The sequence below is a fragment of the Nothobranchius furzeri genome, chromosome 4, assembly GCF_043380555.1.
Source record: "Nothobranchius furzeri strain GRZ-AD chromosome 4, NfurGRZ-RIMD1, whole genome shotgun sequence".
In the NCBI taxonomy this organism is placed as follows: Eukaryota; Metazoa; Chordata; class Actinopteri; order Cyprinodontiformes; family Nothobranchiidae; genus Nothobranchius; species Nothobranchius furzeri.
Window position 1 is genome coordinate 10,868,540 of NC_091744.1, and position 17,151 is coordinate 10,885,690.

The following is a 17,151-nucleotide window of genomic DNA, read 5'->3' on the forward strand; positions in this document are numbered from 1 at the left end:
GTGGAGATAAAACATTAACTTTGCAAAGCAAACAGTATCAGTGCAGAGTCACTTTGCTGTTGTCAATCAGAAGCAAGATGTCAAAATATCAGGAAATAAGCTACTTTCTCCTCCAGCTGACTTCTATGTCCCCACACCTGAACTTTGTTACCCCAGAGAATGACTTACAAGGCATTCATTCCCACTAGAGACCTATGCAAATGTATTCAAATGTGAGTACACTTGTTCTTTAATTATACACAATAAAAGGGGCTTCATGAACTAGAAGGACAATGTAGCTACTGGTGTTTTTAATTTCCAGCCTATGCAGGTGGTTATTTGATGACATGTTGTGCATAAACGCTCTGGCCACAGTGGTATGTGAGTGCGGTGGAAGGGCTCGGGGGAAAGTGAGTGTCTCTGCCGTTTAATGTGATAAACTATCATCAGTGGTTTCTTGGGAGTCAGTAGCAGAGGACAGTGCCAAATTTTGAATGGCAAACCACTAAACCAAGACAGCATAAAATTAGGAGTGAAGAGCTAGCTACTCATTGAACAAAGACTCAGTTGCACCACAATCTACAACAGTGCATCGTGATCATACCTTTTAGGGTCTATCAGCTTGTAGAGTCTCCCACTTTGTGACTGTGACATGCTCTTACTGCTGGCTAGTATGTAGACTTCACCTGCAAAAATGAAAAAGTTGTGAGCAGTTTTGCATGACGTGGTAAGAGTTTGATGGGACAATTGGATACTCGTGACTGGGAAACAGGCGGATAATTTAATGAAGAACAAGCCTGGAAGAAAATTACATATGGGTAGAAATTGTAAACATGTGTCTGTGGGGCCCCTTCGTTGGGACATGTGATTCTTGCACTGCTTGCAAACCATGATCAAACGCAGAAAATCTTTAAATAGTCCATCATAACTCCAAGACTTGACAATAACAGTGATCAAATGTTTGTGATGGCTGTGTGAGTGATTCACATCTTGTTTTGATTTTTATTTAGAAACGCCACAGCTGACAGTTAATGCATTTTGCAAATGTCTGGTGGAAGTCCAAGCCATGAAAATGTCAAGTTTTTTATATTTAAAATGTTAAAACGCAACTTCTGACAAATTAAAAGAAAAAAATAGCCAATAAGAAGTTAAAGCTAAACTGAACACATAAGAAAGTTAAATCCACGGATCTCAGATTGGATCAGTTGTACTACCAACCCAGTTCATCTTCTCCAAAGCCCAAGATGTGTCCAACAAGGACAGAACCACAGGAACTGGCAGAACCCAAACACAGAGGCTTTTCCTGCCACAGTTCGCCACTGGAGGATGTCCCGAATGCAGACTTCTGTAGGATCCGCAGGTTCCTTAAACAAAAACACAGGTTGGTCTTTATCATCACCAGCATTCATTGGTAAATCATATTAATTTTTTCCTTAAAAGCCTAACACTGACACCCCCCCCCCAACACACACACACACACACACACACACACACACACACACACACACACACACACATGCACACTTAGAAAACAGTGTTAATGAAAATAAAAACAACTTTCATGGTTTTTGTGTAAGTCAGCTCAATGATTCATTGTCCTTTTGCATCAAATGGCTCAAACTGTGACGTTACTAAAGTTTAGGTTTCCAAATAAATGTTATGCTGAACCCTTCACTAAACCGCTACAATAGGCACTCAGACTGTAATGAGATACAGAATTTACACCGACCACACATTGTTTCAAACACAATGCCAACTCCTGATAGTGTGCCCACACACTACTTACTTCCTTTGCTTATAAAAGCATCACTGTTTGACATCAGCAAAGCAGGATGAATTACAAACCAAGGAAACGTTGTGAACAACACCGGGCAGGAAGTCTAATCTCAATTAACACTCAACAGGCTGTTCTGTTGTAGTTATAGTAACATAAAACGTGTTTTCCCCCTCATGGATGGAACTTTGTGAAGACAAGATTCCATGCAAGGAATAGTTTTTTTTTAAAAGGCAAAAAGACAGGATGCACATCTTCTGCTTATATATATATATATATACAGCATATATATATATATATATATACAGCATATATATATATATATATATATATATATATAAAGTCCTTTGTTTGGACTTACCCATTTTTGTCTCCAAACACGTAACTGCCATGAAGTCTTCTAGACTGGCACCCCCTATAGATGAAGGCCCCCACAGGTGGAGCCCCTCCACTGGACTGCAGGTCATAGATAGAGGGTTCATGTTCTATAAAGAGACATAGATGTGTCAAACCCATTGATGGCATCCTTGTTTTTCATATCCTAGTATATCAGTAATTAACTAAATTGATCACTGTTTAATTAGTGCTTTTTGGGGGAAATAAGAAAGCTAAATTGGAAGTGAAGCAATAAATGTACAAGTCAGCATTACCTCACTCCTGAAAGGGACTAACAACACTTTTAATTGGTTAAGAATGCAAAATGCAGAAAAAAATGTATTGTTGGTTGTTTTCTCATTGTGAGAGGAACTAGCCATTTTTTTCTAACAGCACTAAGCCATCCACTAGAGTAGCGGACCTTTCCTGTCTCCAAGACAAGCCAGGGCCCCCCAACCCCTTTGTCAGGCACACAGTTAAAAGTGAATAATTACAAAATGTATTCAGACACACAGACGTGCTTTTTACATAAACATTTGATTGTACTATTGTGTGTGATCTGGATTTATAAATGTTGCTTTTACAACTATAATCTTGGTAACCTCACAACCTCAGCGCACACTAAACTTTGGGACCCCAGGTTTGAAACTGCTCTAGAGTAAAATGTCGTCATTGATGACAGTTTTGTATAACCTTTCCTGGAAATTCTACACAATGCAGGGGAAGAATATGTCTGGGTCACATGATCTGCTCATTTACTTCCCGGTCCCAACCCTTGGCTTGTTTCTGAATTAGTTGCCAGGACATTAATCAAAGCAGATATCAGGGGAATAAATATAAAATGGTATGATCTAAAGTGATGATCACACTGTTTTATCACAGGAAATATTAAGATAACAGAACCACATCTTTGCTCAAACATGAGTTAAGTTAATATTTAAAATGGTGGTAATTGTGGCTCACCATAATCCTTCCCTTTGGTTATTTCCAATATCCTTCCAGCAGATGTGTTTTTGCCGCTGGCGTCTGTGCAGAGGATAACAAGGCTCCCATTATCTGACTGAAGTTGATCCACTGCACACCTAAAGAACACAGGACATTCAGAACTAGTGGAAAAAAGAAATTCTTTATACCTGGCATTTCTTCTGCTCTTCTTTAAAAACATAATGTAAAATAGTAAAATGTAAAATGTGCACAGCTGATAAAAACATCAACAACAAATTGCCATTTGCAGATTGTTTCTTATAGCAAACGCTGCTCTGCGTGATTCTGTCCCATTAGTATCCTCACTTACCTGCCTGGGTCACGTAATCCATGCGCGAAAATTTCAGGCGGCTGATTGGTGCTGTTAAAGTATGGATTGTCCCGTGGTATGGAATAGGGAGACGAACAGATTTCTGTGTCCACGTCTACTCTGAGGATGGACCCTGTGAAATCACTGCATTCAAACACACAAAATCAACTTACATTGATAGAAAAACTAGAAGTTAAAGAACTTAATCTTTAAACGTAAAGATAGGACCTTGTTTGGACCTTTCAGCTCACCTGAGTCCATCCATTTCCTCCATATCATCCAGGGTGATCATTCCATCTCCCAGAATGATGTGCAGCAGTCCCTCAGGGCTAAACAGAAGCTGGCCCCCGAGGTGTTTCCTGTGCAGCTCGGCTACCTCCATAAGCACACGGACGGTCCTGGTGTCTACTTGGTTTGGGTTTTTGCTACAGAAAGCAAAAACAAGCCTTGTCATTTTTTTGTTAAAGATCAAGTTCACTCATATTTTTAATACAAATGCAATGGGCTCTAGTAGGAATGTAGTAAGATGCTCTGTTTGAAAACATTAAAAGTAGCCGGAGGAGAAAGTGGCGGAAGACGGCAGAATTTGGAGTTTTATTTCCTGATATTTGGACATCTTGCCTCTGATTGGCTAACAACAACATGACTCGGCACTGACTCCATTTACTTTGCAATGTTGATGTTTTATCCCCACAAATAAAATAACCCTTGAGGAGTTATGCCGCGTGGTGGAGTTACTAATGCTAATGGTTAGCTTCTACTAGTCGAGACCTTCTTTTTCCTGGATGCTAAACCAATAACAGCCTTCACTATTGTGAGCCAAGAAGGGTGAGTCAATGAATGTGAAAGGTATACTTTCACAACTTTTTCATATTTTAAAATCCTTTTCTCAAGCCAGTATGTACTAAAATGGCCCTTTACAAGGTTAATGAAAAGTCACTCAGACCCCACCACCCTCTATGACCAGAATACCACACTTGCAACCTCAGACTATGCGGGCTACCCCCAGTAAGTCTAAGTAAAGTGATTCCTGCATGTTTTAGATTGTGAACATAGTTGGTTTGTTTGATTTAGTGACGGATAGCTCCTGTAGACACTAATAAGGGCTGAGGAGACATTTCAGCTGTTAGATTAAGGTTTTAAATAGACGAACACACAGCAAGGAGAAGACTTACTACAATGAGTTAAAATGGTCTAGGGGGTAATAAAACCAAAACTTCCGTTTCCTTTGAAATGACAGCATGACGTTGATCTGCCATTTTATTCTAAACTGTGCCTTTTTCTGCCTATTTGCTATCAGAAGCTCATACAGGAAACAGTGGTAGAAGATTTTTCACGTCCATCCTGCATGTGAAACTCAGAGTGATGGATCATTTAAAACAACATGTAAAAAATGGTTTCTCTGTGAACTTTGTCTTTAATGGTGCAGACTTTTCAGTTACTGCACTACAGAAAAACACAATTTATAAATGAATTCAGCCTACAACACCTTTAACAACTGGCCTGAAACCAGATCACAGTAACTGTGCTTTGAAATATGACATTAGAAACATCTCCTTCAATGAACACACACATCACCCCGTAATTACCTGAAAGAATAATTGTGTTGTTGGTGGGGTGATAATGAGCCAGAAATGACAGAAATGCTGGCACAACTTGCAGAACGAAATCCATCCCGAAATAAGTTTGAAGACGTTGTCGTCTGGAGACGTTAAGTCTAAAGCTAAAGTAACGTCTTACAAAATGCTAAGATGGTGGGTGGAGATGGAAAAGGGGAGTCAAGGTGCTACGTTGAGAACTTGGTTTCACAGATTCAGCAACAAATACACCACGATGCATCATGTGCTATTTTGGGTAATTAAAAAAAACATTGCTCAAGAAAAAAAATGATCAAACCCTCTCATTTTTTTGGGTAATTTCTCCAAAGAATCCTCAAATTAGGGGCCGTGAGCTTATCCAGACTGCATGGCAATGGTATAATTATAATTAGCTCATTAAGTCGAACATTCATTTGAGAATAAGGGAATTAAAGTATCACACTTAAACATGATCGTGAAATAATGTTATTTTCTTAAACATGGGTCATTAAGAAAGGAGTGTTGGGTAACGCCACAGGTAAAAGCAAAGCATTGCATAAGTTTTACTTCACTTTAGTTCCCTATAGGTTTGCCCTATTTATATGTCTCTATGAGACCAAAGTCTCGACAGTTTCTCTGAAAGTCCGTTAATGATTTTGCCGCTATGGTTACAAGTAAAAATCACAAAAGTGGATATAAAAAATCACATTCTCAGTCCACAGTTTTAGACCCTGTACACACGTAGCTGGGTGTCCCACATAACAAAGCTGTCTTTCTACGGTTTGGCCTGTCATTCACACAGAAGTGAGGATGTACACCACCAGTAATGATTCTTTGATTCGAAACTCCAACAAAAGTTGTGAATCTTCCATTGTTAGCATTTGCTTGTGGACGTAAACTGCCAAAGTTTTAGATTTCGCAACATCACTGCCAGCGACAAAAATGCTCTGACATCCCATGTGTGACCTGTGGTTACACTCGCTTGTTTTGCAACCTCAATTACTGCTCTGTGTAGAAGACAACAGGCAAAGGACGACATTAGGGACAGTTATCACCCACCACCTAGTTATTCAACGTCCAAGGAATGGTTTTCGGCAAAGACGCCGAACATTTGGGGAACTACAAGCTTGACATGCTTAATGCAGGAGGTGATGTGGACCCAAGTTTTTTCCTAGATGGGCGGGTGAGTATAAAAACCTGGCTGTGTGTGTACATGGCCTAAGTTGATGTTTTTGATGGTGGTGAATGGAATGTTTAGTAGACACTGGTCCATTACCGTGAAACAGTGTATTCAACCACACGGAGAATGTGGTCGTGAGGTCCACTGGCCCAGCGCTCTTGGTTGGTGGTGTAGGAGACGTAGAGTTTGCCATTCTTCTTGTAATTGGGGTGGAATGCCAGGCTTAGCAGGCCCCTTTCATCACCACTCTGCAGTCAGATGAAAAACACAAAAGATCTAGGAGTTAATTATGTCCCTGCTTGGCTTCTGCTCCTCAGTGTGGGGCTGGAATCACCCCCTTGGTCATATTCATCATCACTAACATGCCACCTCCATCACCCCCTTATCTAATCCTCTTTTATATTTGTCCATCAAGTTCCCTTTCACAGTCCAGCTTATTATCTCATTCGCACTCTCCATTGTTACGCTTCACATCTTCCATCGGCCCCCTTGAATACGCCATTACCAGCTATTATAAAACATTTGACTCTGGGTAGAGCTGCACCTTCTCTCCAGTCCCCATCACCCCCACCCTACGGCATTGCAGCGACTTTCCTGCAGCCTGGTTGTGTGTGCGCTTGTCCTCAGGGTCGGGGGGCCCTGTGATGCTCAGACCCTCCCGGTGGCCTCCATTGTGCAGTGATTTGTGTGTGTAATCTTTGGGGGATATTTGTGAATACTGCGCTGAGTGGCTGAAAGAATTTATTAGCTCACTCACAGTTCATAGAGAGCACAAAAGTGCAGAGTGCTTCAGACCGTGCTTTTTGCTTCCCAATCCCTCGGTCTTTACCGATTCACACAAAATCCATGCACGATTCAAGGCTCGGATGAGAGGGGGTGGAAGGAGAGTAGACTTAAAATGGGGAGGAAAAAAAGGAAACCTAAACAAGAGGGGAGCTGCCAACTCCCACTGTCTTGGCAACATGTTTAGAAAACATCTAAATTGCTTGTGTAATATGTAAACCTTTGTCTCATCCCGGAGGCAGCTACATCACTTGTCACTACCCTGGTGGTCCATCCATCATACCTTTCTGTAATAATCGGCTATGGCATTTCTTCCCCCAGGCAAGAGAAACCAGACCTAACCTTTTGAATTGTTTTCTCATTTACTCTTAATAAAGGAATGAATGGAATACTGAGCTAAGGTGTGAAAAATAATTGCATTGCATGACTGTGGGGATGTCTCTTTCAAACAGCTGGATTCCACAAATTAAGCAGACTTTAGTGTTGAGGCACAAATAAGGGGGAAGCAGTCTGATCCTTCAGGTATTACGTATCAAAAGTGTAAACAAACAAAAAATAAAACCAATATTTTCGTTAGGCCAATTAAAACGCTTTACAGCCGTGGTCAAATGTTTTAAGAATGACAAAAATCTAACATTCGTTTTAATATCTGCAAAGACCCTGTTTGCCATAAAAATGAATTGAACCAGCTGAGAACTTGAAGGAAGCAGCTTGTTTTTAATCTATCCCCTTTGTTGGTTGGTTGTGGCATCTGGGAATAGACATGTTTGGATAAGAAAAGATAGAGCTATCCTGTGTTGTTGAAAGTAAAGAATCCTGAGATCATTCGTGTGTGAGGTGTTGCCTTCTCCAACGTAACGGAACACTGTGCCTTATGACTGAAGTGATAGTGTCTCAAGGAACAAAACATCAAATTAGGCCCATGGCCAGAAAACCCTGAGCTTAATCCCAATGAGGACTTGATATGAATTCTCAAGAGACACGGAAAAATCCATAAATTCTGGCAAACCCCAGGCACTCATTATGCATGAAGGAGCTGCTATCAGTCAGAATCTGATCAGAAGTAAAATGACAAAATATCAGGGCAAATTGCAAAGGTCAACACTGCAAATATGTCAGCTTAAAATGAATGTCAATAAAAGTAGAGGCCGGTGTCGGTACAGGATCTGCTCGGGTGCTGGATCAGCTCGGGGTCCTTCGACTGCTGATGACGTCAAAGTAGTTGATTGGCTGAACATGAAGCTTACGGAAGTGACGTTATCACGTTATGATTTTGATTGGTCGGAACAAATTTGCGGTCGCAGTCTTAGCGGTTGTAGTCCTGTTGTCCAAAAATCAACACTTATTGGAGAAAATATGTTTGAATTTCTAAATGAAATGTAAAATATAAGCAAATGATAAACGGTGACCCTCAAAAGCTCTTGATGTTGACGAAATGGAGCAAAATAAAATATAAGAACTTTATTGAAAGACACCAAGTAATATTTTGAGTCAAAGAATGTATTTAGATACCAACTAAGGAAACATACAGACGAACTCCACATTAATACAAACAGATATGGCTTCACATATAAGAACTGTTCTATTTTTTGTCAGTCCGATGTTGGTTTTATGCAGTTTCACATTCTTTACAAAACAAAGATAATATGGTGTTTTATTAACAAATTACAATTATAAAGAAAACATTTAGGTGTCAACAAACAAGAATTTATTAACAAAACTGCTGATGTCTTTCCAAAACGTGTGTGTGAAAGCTGAGTAGATTTGCAGTCATGTGACGTCATTGACAGTTGAAGGACCCCGAGCCGATCCTGTACCAACCGATAGATTCAATTTTTTCTATTTCGGCCGAAATTATTTTTAAAAGGTGATTAATATATATATATATATATATATATATATATATATGTATATATAAATAACGCCGATAAAAAAATATCAGGCACCTGTATGGCCAACTGTCACCACTACTGGAAAGGGCCCAAAGGACCCCAACGTACCGTTGTTTTAGTGTTTTCTGTTTGTTTTATATTTGAAGTTCAATAAATATTAAGAGATTTATTGACTTATTTCATTTATGTTGCACACAGTGAGTGTTCAGTTGTCTTTCACAATCATTGTGCTGCTAAGACCTTTATATATATATATACATATATACACACACACACACACACACACACACACACACACACACACACACACACACACACACACATATATATATATATATATATATATATATATATATATATATATATATATATATCGGCCTAATAGGCGGCTTTATATATCAGCCATAGGCAACAAAATTCTACAAAAATCTGTATCGACATCGGCCTTAAAAACCCCCATATCAGTTAGCCTCTAAATAAAGCCTTTGAAATTTCTGAAATGACTGGAATTGTACTTTAGTATGACACAGGAACATCTGACAAAAGTAATACTTTACAAGATTGCCCTCATTACTTAGAAAGACCACTTCCCCAAGGCAAAAAGAGTGTCTCATCACGTCAGACAAATAAAAATAAATGCATAAATGCACTAAATGGGTCAGCAATCAAAGCAGAAGAGAAAATCCAAACCGTATTCTGAAATGTTAAGTCCATGTGATGGAAAACAGATTTGCAGTCACCCACATCCTCTAAATAAACTTGTGATAGGAAGTGAGCCAGAGGCCCAGATCTGGAGCTAAACGGGGATCACCAAGATGTGCAGCAGTTGAAATGATCTCCCTTGCTAACGTCTAACTCCTTCAGAAAGAGGGAACGCAGAAGTCCCATACACTGCCTTGGAGTTTTCTAAACACACTCTGTGTTTAAAAAAACACATTCCTGCAATTCTTCTAAAATATGAATTTGATTAAAGATGATATACCAGGAGAGTGAACCTATTGTAAACGCTGCACCTGGAAACGCTGTTTTAATTATATAATTTAAAAGATTTTCGTATATGCACAAAAAATGAAATGTTGAATTTACCTAAGTCATGTGAACTAGTTCCACTAAACCCAGTTGCTCAAATGTAGAGTAATATGCATTCGTTTATATTGTTTTGTAAACATATATTACTCTTTACAAGGTTTGTTGGAACCAGTTGACATGACTTAGATGCGTAAATTCAACATTTTATTTCTTAGTGCATTCACTAGGCGTGTGTATTGACTATCTGGTGATACGATATCTATAGCAATGCAGAGGAGACGATACGATATATCACAATACTATAAGCCAGAAGATCTTTGCAATTTTTAGAACTGAATTTAACTGAAAAACAGACCAGATATGTTCAAAACATGTCCGGTGTTATCACGAGATCTCATAGTTCCATCAGAATGAGCGCGGTAAAATCTAGCAATCAAAGTTTGAATTGCACCCTACAAAACAAATACAGTAAATGGTTGCATGTGTAACAATTGATGCACAGCTTTTAAATATAAATATATATGTGTATTGCTTTCTTACAATTGTTATATTCACACAAATACTTAAAACATATCAATAGATGGTTGGAGCGTTTTGTTCAATTCACTTCTAAGGCTTCTGTTTTGGTCACGTACTGGTTTCATGCCACATAAAACGGAGAGTGTAAGTGCAAAGATGAGGAGTGGATGTTATCTCAGGGCAGGGTACACAGAGTAGTGACGGTGTCTAAATGAACATTTTTAATTTGTCCTTTTATGAAAGAAAATCTGTCCCTGATCTAAGTTTTCTTCTAGGGTCCTTCAACCCCTAATGGTGCTTTATAACACAGTCATTCTACCCCCCCCCCCCCCCCCCAAGCTTTACTGAAGTATACTGACTTTTGCACCATATTCTAATGTTTTGAGTTTCACTTGTAGATAGGACATTTAAATGGTAGAATGGCCAGTACTTGATCAAACACATTTTACAGTCCAAGACTGTTTATTAGTTTATTTCCCAGCATGCATTAATTTATTCTTAGTTTCTTGTTAATTGGTTGTGCTCCTGTTAATTGGATGCCTTCTTTTAGAAGTATCCAAGCACATGGTTGTGTAGACGTCCCACATTCTGGTCATTGTCATTGAGCCCATCTGTATTTTACTGTGTGAGCTGCAGGCACCTACAGACTCCATTCATACAACATAAAGGAGTACTTTCCCATTGGGATGTTGCCATGTTTATTTGTGCAGTAGAATCTTATTGCAGTAATTATTAAATAGTTTAATTGCACTAATTTGACTGTTTGGTTCAGAATCTGGAGCAGTCTTTAACCTAAATGTTCTCCAGCTCAGACATCGCTAGTCAAACAAGGCAAAGTTGAAAGCAGTCATGCAGAAGTAAGGCTCATTGTGTGTCTTAAAAAACAGCGACTCCCAGAATAAAATATTCTAGATTACAGAAAATGTTTAATAACTTCAATCCATCCATCCATTTTCATCCACTTATCCGGAGTCGGGTCGCAGGGGCAGTAGCCTAAGTCGAGAGGCCCGACTTCCCTCTCCCCAAACACTTGGGCCAGCTCCTCTGGGGGAATCCCAAGGCGTTCCCTGGCCAGGTGAGAGACAGAGTCCCTCCACCGTGTCCTGGGTCTACCTTTAGGCCTCCTCCCAGTTGGACGTGCCTGGAAAACCTCACCAGGGAGGCGGCCAGGAGGCATCCTGACCAGATGCCCGAGCCACCTCAACTGGCTCCTCTTGATTTTTAACAACCTGAGGAACGTTATTAGCCGCTGTAAGAGGTGGTTGATCTGTATTTGCATGTTGAAGCTGTGATACACAAAAGAAGATAAACCAGCTGAAACCAGCTGTAAGCTAAACAAATTTAGGAGAATCAGGAAAAAAATTAACTGTTTGATGAATTCTTAGAAAACAAAATCATACTATTGAATGACGCAATCAAAAACAAGAAGAAGAAGAAGAAAATATCATTTCTATAGTGCCTCTCAAGATAAAAATCACGAGGCGTTTCACAAAAACAAAAAAGAAGTAAAAATATAAAAAAGCATTTAGAAAATATTTACAAATATATTTAAAATGAGCAAAAATAGGCAATTAGGATTTAAAAGAAAATATGTTAAGAAAGAGAGAGAGTGAATAGGAAAGAGGGAAGTCAGTGGATCCTGAGGAAGGTGGAATAAGTGGGGAGGGCAGAATAAAGAGAGAGTGGTTGAAGAAGGTCATACAAAAGCCAGCTTGAACAAGTGAGTCTTCAGCTGCTTTTTAAAGGAGACCACTGAGTCCACTGATCTCAGGCTCAGGGGTAGAGAGTTCCAGAGTCTGGGGGCCACAGCAGCAAATGATCTGTCACCTTTGGTCTTTAGCCTGGTGCGTTGCACAACCAGTTGGCCAACCAAAAGGCCAAGAATGCAGCAATAGCAGAAGGTCATTAAAACTTCCCATAATCCAGATGAGAGGAAACACCTTTCTAAAGATAATACAGACAAATCACCACAAGTCTCTGAAACAAAGTCTAGAAAAAGCACCTTGGAAGTCGGACCAGTTCTCTAAAAGAATTGTTCGACTAGATGAAAGGAAGACTGAGCTGAAGCAGTTTGAATGAAATTAAAATGTTTTGGGAATGTTCTCGTAATCTGAAGCATGCGACATCCGGTTTACTGAGTGAGTTATAAACTCCTAACCCTTGTGATATTTTGGGTCACTTGAAAGCTTTGGGACATGGCTTTCGACATTGATCAAGTGGGCTTTTGTAGCTTTTAAGAACAATAAAAGTTTCTAACTTGAACTTTTAGAGCTAACAGTCCAAATCTCGTGACCCAGCTCTATAACCTCAAACAAACTGGGCCCCTAGCCACTGGCACAAAGTTACAAAATAAAGGAATAGGGCAAAGTGGTAGGGGCAAAGGGTGAAAAGGGGTTTTGGCTTACTTTCAGGAGAACACCCACAATGAAAGGAGGAGCCCACACCGCCACAACAAACTATTGTTTCTGTGCAGTTTGGTTAAATTGGCACCGAGGGGATCCATGAAAGGAGGAGGATGGACAAGCAACAGGAAACACAGAACATTACAGTCAAAGCATGTGCATGCAGCTAAAGATAAACCCGTTATCTGCCCTGCCTTAGAGAGCCTGTATGTACAAAAGCAGCTCCATCCTGTTGATGCTCCCAGTAAACACCTTAGCCCTACCCTGGTTCTTTCCACCCCAAGAAACAGCGAGACTTACTTTGCAGCCAACATCACAGAATAGGACTCCTGGGACTTTAAGGGGATTCAGCCGCATTTAATTGCCATAATTGACACTTTATCCTTGACCAGCTTGGGCAAAACTGTGATAAGAGAGCTGAGAAGAGCAGGACGTGCATTCTGCAGGGACCAGTTGCTTATGCAAATGCAGCGCTCCGTTTGACTCCTTGTAAACAACACATCTTGTCAGCAGCGGAGCAAGGGACATGTGACAGAGATAAACTTCCTGTCTGGGAGTGTGCCCTCCATGCATTCCAGCTATTTATTCTTTCTAGAGGAATCTAAGGAATTTAAAGAGCAAATTGCAGGTAAATTTTTTTTCTGATTCATATAAAATGCTGTCCAAAAATACTATTTAAAAAGCTTGTTGTGGATATTTGGTTTTAAAATACATAACAGCAGATTTTTTCTAGTAGAACGTGGCCTCTCTCAGCAAAGCTTTTTTTCTAAATCTGAACCTCTGACGCAACCAAAGGGAGTTGGAAGCTAGGCTGCCTCAGCTCAGTGTGGAGAGTGGCTAGTTGTAGGGTAGAGAGGTCATGTTATCCAGTCAGTGTGTGTGTTTACTAGTTTTGGATTGTGTTCATGTTGATAAACTAGAGTGTGTGAAGGCTGTACCAACTCCAGCCTGTCTGGACATCGAGTCCCTGGGTTTCCAGACAAGAGAAACAACGCCTCTATCTCCGTGCCTGAGGGTGTTTTGTGCAGCTGAAAAGACGGATTTCTGTAGCCCACATCGGTTTGTACTGGGTTAGGGAGGTCCGCGCTGGGCTCCGGAGACCCGTGGCGGGGTTTTAACATTTAAATGCGGATTTCTGGAGCTCAGATCACCGTCAGAACCAGGTCAGAACCGACCACCAGAAGAGACGTGCGGCTCAGCGGGCCAACTGGTTTCTGGGTTGGAACCAGATTAGAACCACCGTGGACCTCTAGGGAAGGATTGTGTGCAGCTTTTAAAAATATCAGCTCAACTGGCTCACTGATGTCTGGGTGGAATCCAGCTCACAGAAGCCCGCATGAGCTCCAGAACCGGATGACAGGCGTCTCTCCTCCTCTCTCTGAATGCTAAACTACAATACGTGATCGGATATTAGCGAGTATGAGACTGCTGATAGACGCTCATTAGTATTAATATTATATTAACTGACCGATACTATTTTAATTGATCAAATTTCAAGTTCGAAACCTGAGTTTAAATGAAAAATATGGTTTGAGACAAAATGCTATTCCAATCATGCACTGCGAGAGGACACGCCTCAGTCAGCTTAGCACACCAACCTGGCTTGAATGCTAAACTGACTTGCATTGAATTAATGTATGTTTGGAACGAAAAGGGATTTATCTTTTGTGCATTGAAGCTTGTGCAGACTATTGTTTTAACCTTTTGTAGCATTGACAAAGATTGCGGGTGTCAGATTCCTGTCGGTTTTAGATGTTGCCCTGAACACTGCTGATTTGTTAAAGCGAGGGATTAGGAACTCCTGCATAACCCAATTAAAGCTGAGGAGATTTTTAAACAGTTGTCAGGCATACCTTAGCAGGAAAAAGTCAAGTATATAACTTATACTTATGGTTAATGCAAGCGCGGAATGAGGCATGGTTTCCAGCTGCTTCCAGAGTGGCATGGGTCATTAAAATTCACGGACATCATACGTGAAACCCATATCTAATTAGAAAATACCTTTTATTGGTCCACAGACTCCCATTTACTTTTATTTTTTGGCGGTAGGGGACCGATGGACCAGAAGTAGAAGCATACCGGCAAACTCGGAACCCACCCACCCCAGAAATAACTCTTCGGACCCTTCGGATCGACACGATTCACGTGAATGTATCTTTGGCTTCAAAAATGGCAATTTTCACCAAAAAAACAACACGTTTGCAGGTAAGTAAATGATTGTGTCTTAGGCTCCCCATAGCCATTCAAATGTCAAAATCTTCTCTTCCTCTTGTTGATGACGCCACACTATGGAGCCCAGCTTTAAAAGACATGTGTTCAATTTCTTGTTACAACAAATGGCTAATCAACCAATTACATGGCAGCAGCTTCATGCATTTAGGCATCCTAAGAACAGGTGATTAAAATCATGGATTGCAGCCAACACATCTGCAGCAGCTGTGTGATGCTATGTCAGTAAGGACTAAAATCTCTTGTTGAATCTTTGTCACAAACATGTAATGAAGGCTGACGTATTCCCACCTTCAGGCCGTTCTGCACCAGCTTGTGGATATCTAAGAAGGGCTCCTTGATAAGTTCCAGGTTGTGATCGAGTATCCTGACGATTCCCTCTCTCTCCAGGACAAAGAGCCGCTGAGAGCCATCGCCACAGTGAGCAACAGCCACCGGCTGCCTCAAACCACTCAACACCTCCTGAGCACAGTAGCAGTTGTGTTTGTGTTTCCTGGGAAACAAGAAAAATAAAAAAATATCACAGAATGATGAAGGATCTCAAAAATCCAATGGAAAGCAAGGAAGATTTTCATATGTATTAACAGCATGCAGTCACATAATAATCTTTGACTGATGTGGGAATTCCCATGAATGGATTGAACTACTTTTATAGGAATGCATATACAACAGCTGGCAAAAAGTTATGTTCCATTGGATAATAGTTTTTACAAATGTATCTGAGCTTTTTTCTCCCAGAGTACGACTCACAAGGCATTCATTCTTACTAGTGAGCACTGCAAGAGTATTGAATGAAGGGAGACTAGGCAGTGTTGGCTTAATTTTAGCACCCCCTAGTGTCTGTTTGGTAGAACCGACAGCAAAACGTGTCTCCTCGCTGTGCGTTTGTCATTTTAACACCTAATCTAAGAGCTGAAATGTCAACCTTCGTTAGCATCTACAGAAGTGGTTCATCACTAAATTAAATAAATCAGCTGTATTCATGATCTAAAACATGCAGGAAATGTGCTGGAAGCAGACTGCTGTGCCTGTCCCAACAGAGCAGCCCGCCAGTCTGAAGTTGCAAGTGGAATATTCTAGTCACAGGGGGCGATAGAGGCTGGGTGGCCTTTCATTAACCCTGTAAAGGGTCATTTTAGCACACACTGGCTCAAAAAAAATCATTTAAAAATGTGAAAACATTGCAAAGTATCCTTTTAAATGAGTGAACCACACATTTAATTCAAATAAAAGCACATTTGTTTTTTATGCCAAAAATTCTCTGTTGAATATCTCAGCTGAAAAGGTTGAGTTGAAAATCATGCTTCCATGAGAATAAAATGTTTAAATTCAGAATACAAACCTACTGATATCCTCTGTTTTCTCATCTTCCAAGTAGTTGGAATCTTGCCCAACAAGTTGCCTTCGTAAAAAATCTGGAAAGCATAATCCAGAACCTTTCCTCCCGTAGTATTGGCAGAACTCATCCACGTCTGCTTGGAACAGCTCTACCAAACACAACACATATAGAGAAAAATGCTCAATGATGAAGCCGGTATGAAATGAAACTTTGATCATGAACAATAAAAAAAATAAAAACGTGTAGCTGAATATCTTGTGAGTGGATATTAAGATGATGTTTATGAAGGCAATGGACAAGTAATGCAACAATCCAACGTGTATATAAAAAAACCAAAATATTAATTTTATATATATATATATATATATATATATATATATATATATATATATATATATATATATATATATCGTCTCATCTTCTACCACCTTTCTGGATCAGGTTCGCGGGGGCAGCATCCCAACTAGGGAGTTCCAGACCGTTGTCTCCCCGGCCACCTCCACCAGCTCCTCCGGCAGGACCCCAAGGCGTTCCTGGACCAGTTCGGAGATGTAACCTCTCCAACGTGTCCTGGGTCGACCAGGGGCCTCCTGGTGGCAGGACATGCCTGAAACACCTCTCTGGTGGTGCAGCGGCTCTACTCCGAGTCTCTCCCGAATGTCCAAGCTCTGCACCCTAACCCAAAGCTCATGACCATAGGTGAGGACTGGGCGGTAGATTGACCGCAAAATCGAGAGCCTTGCTTTCTGGCTCAACTCCTTCCTCACCACAACAAGACT

At 40.4% G+C, this 17,151-nt stretch overlaps 1 protein-coding gene across 1 annotated transcript in view; it reads right to left on the reverse strand.

Annotated features, from left to right (window-relative positions):
- The window catches only part of hhip (hedgehog interacting protein), a 42,589-nt gene that overhangs the window by 12,381 nt on the left and 13,057 nt on the right, over nucleotides 1-17,151 (reverse strand). Inside the window, exons 3-11 of the mRNA XM_015965733.3 lie at nucleotides 16,376-16,520; nucleotides 15,325-15,526; nucleotides 6,276-6,427; nucleotides 3,674-3,847; nucleotides 3,423-3,566; nucleotides 3,092-3,210; nucleotides 2,115-2,238; nucleotides 1,198-1,343; nucleotides 584-665 (exon numbers count right to left, since the gene is read on the reverse strand). Coding sequence (XP_015821219.1) covers nucleotides 584-665; nucleotides 1,198-1,343; nucleotides 2,115-2,238; nucleotides 3,092-3,210; nucleotides 3,423-3,566; nucleotides 3,674-3,847; nucleotides 6,276-6,427; nucleotides 15,325-15,526; nucleotides 16,376-16,520 — 1,288 coding nt within the window. The remainder of the gene's footprint in view (nucleotides 1-583; nucleotides 666-1,197; nucleotides 1,344-2,114; nucleotides 2,239-3,091; nucleotides 3,211-3,422; nucleotides 3,567-3,673; nucleotides 3,848-6,275; nucleotides 6,428-15,324; nucleotides 15,527-16,375; nucleotides 16,521-17,151) is intronic.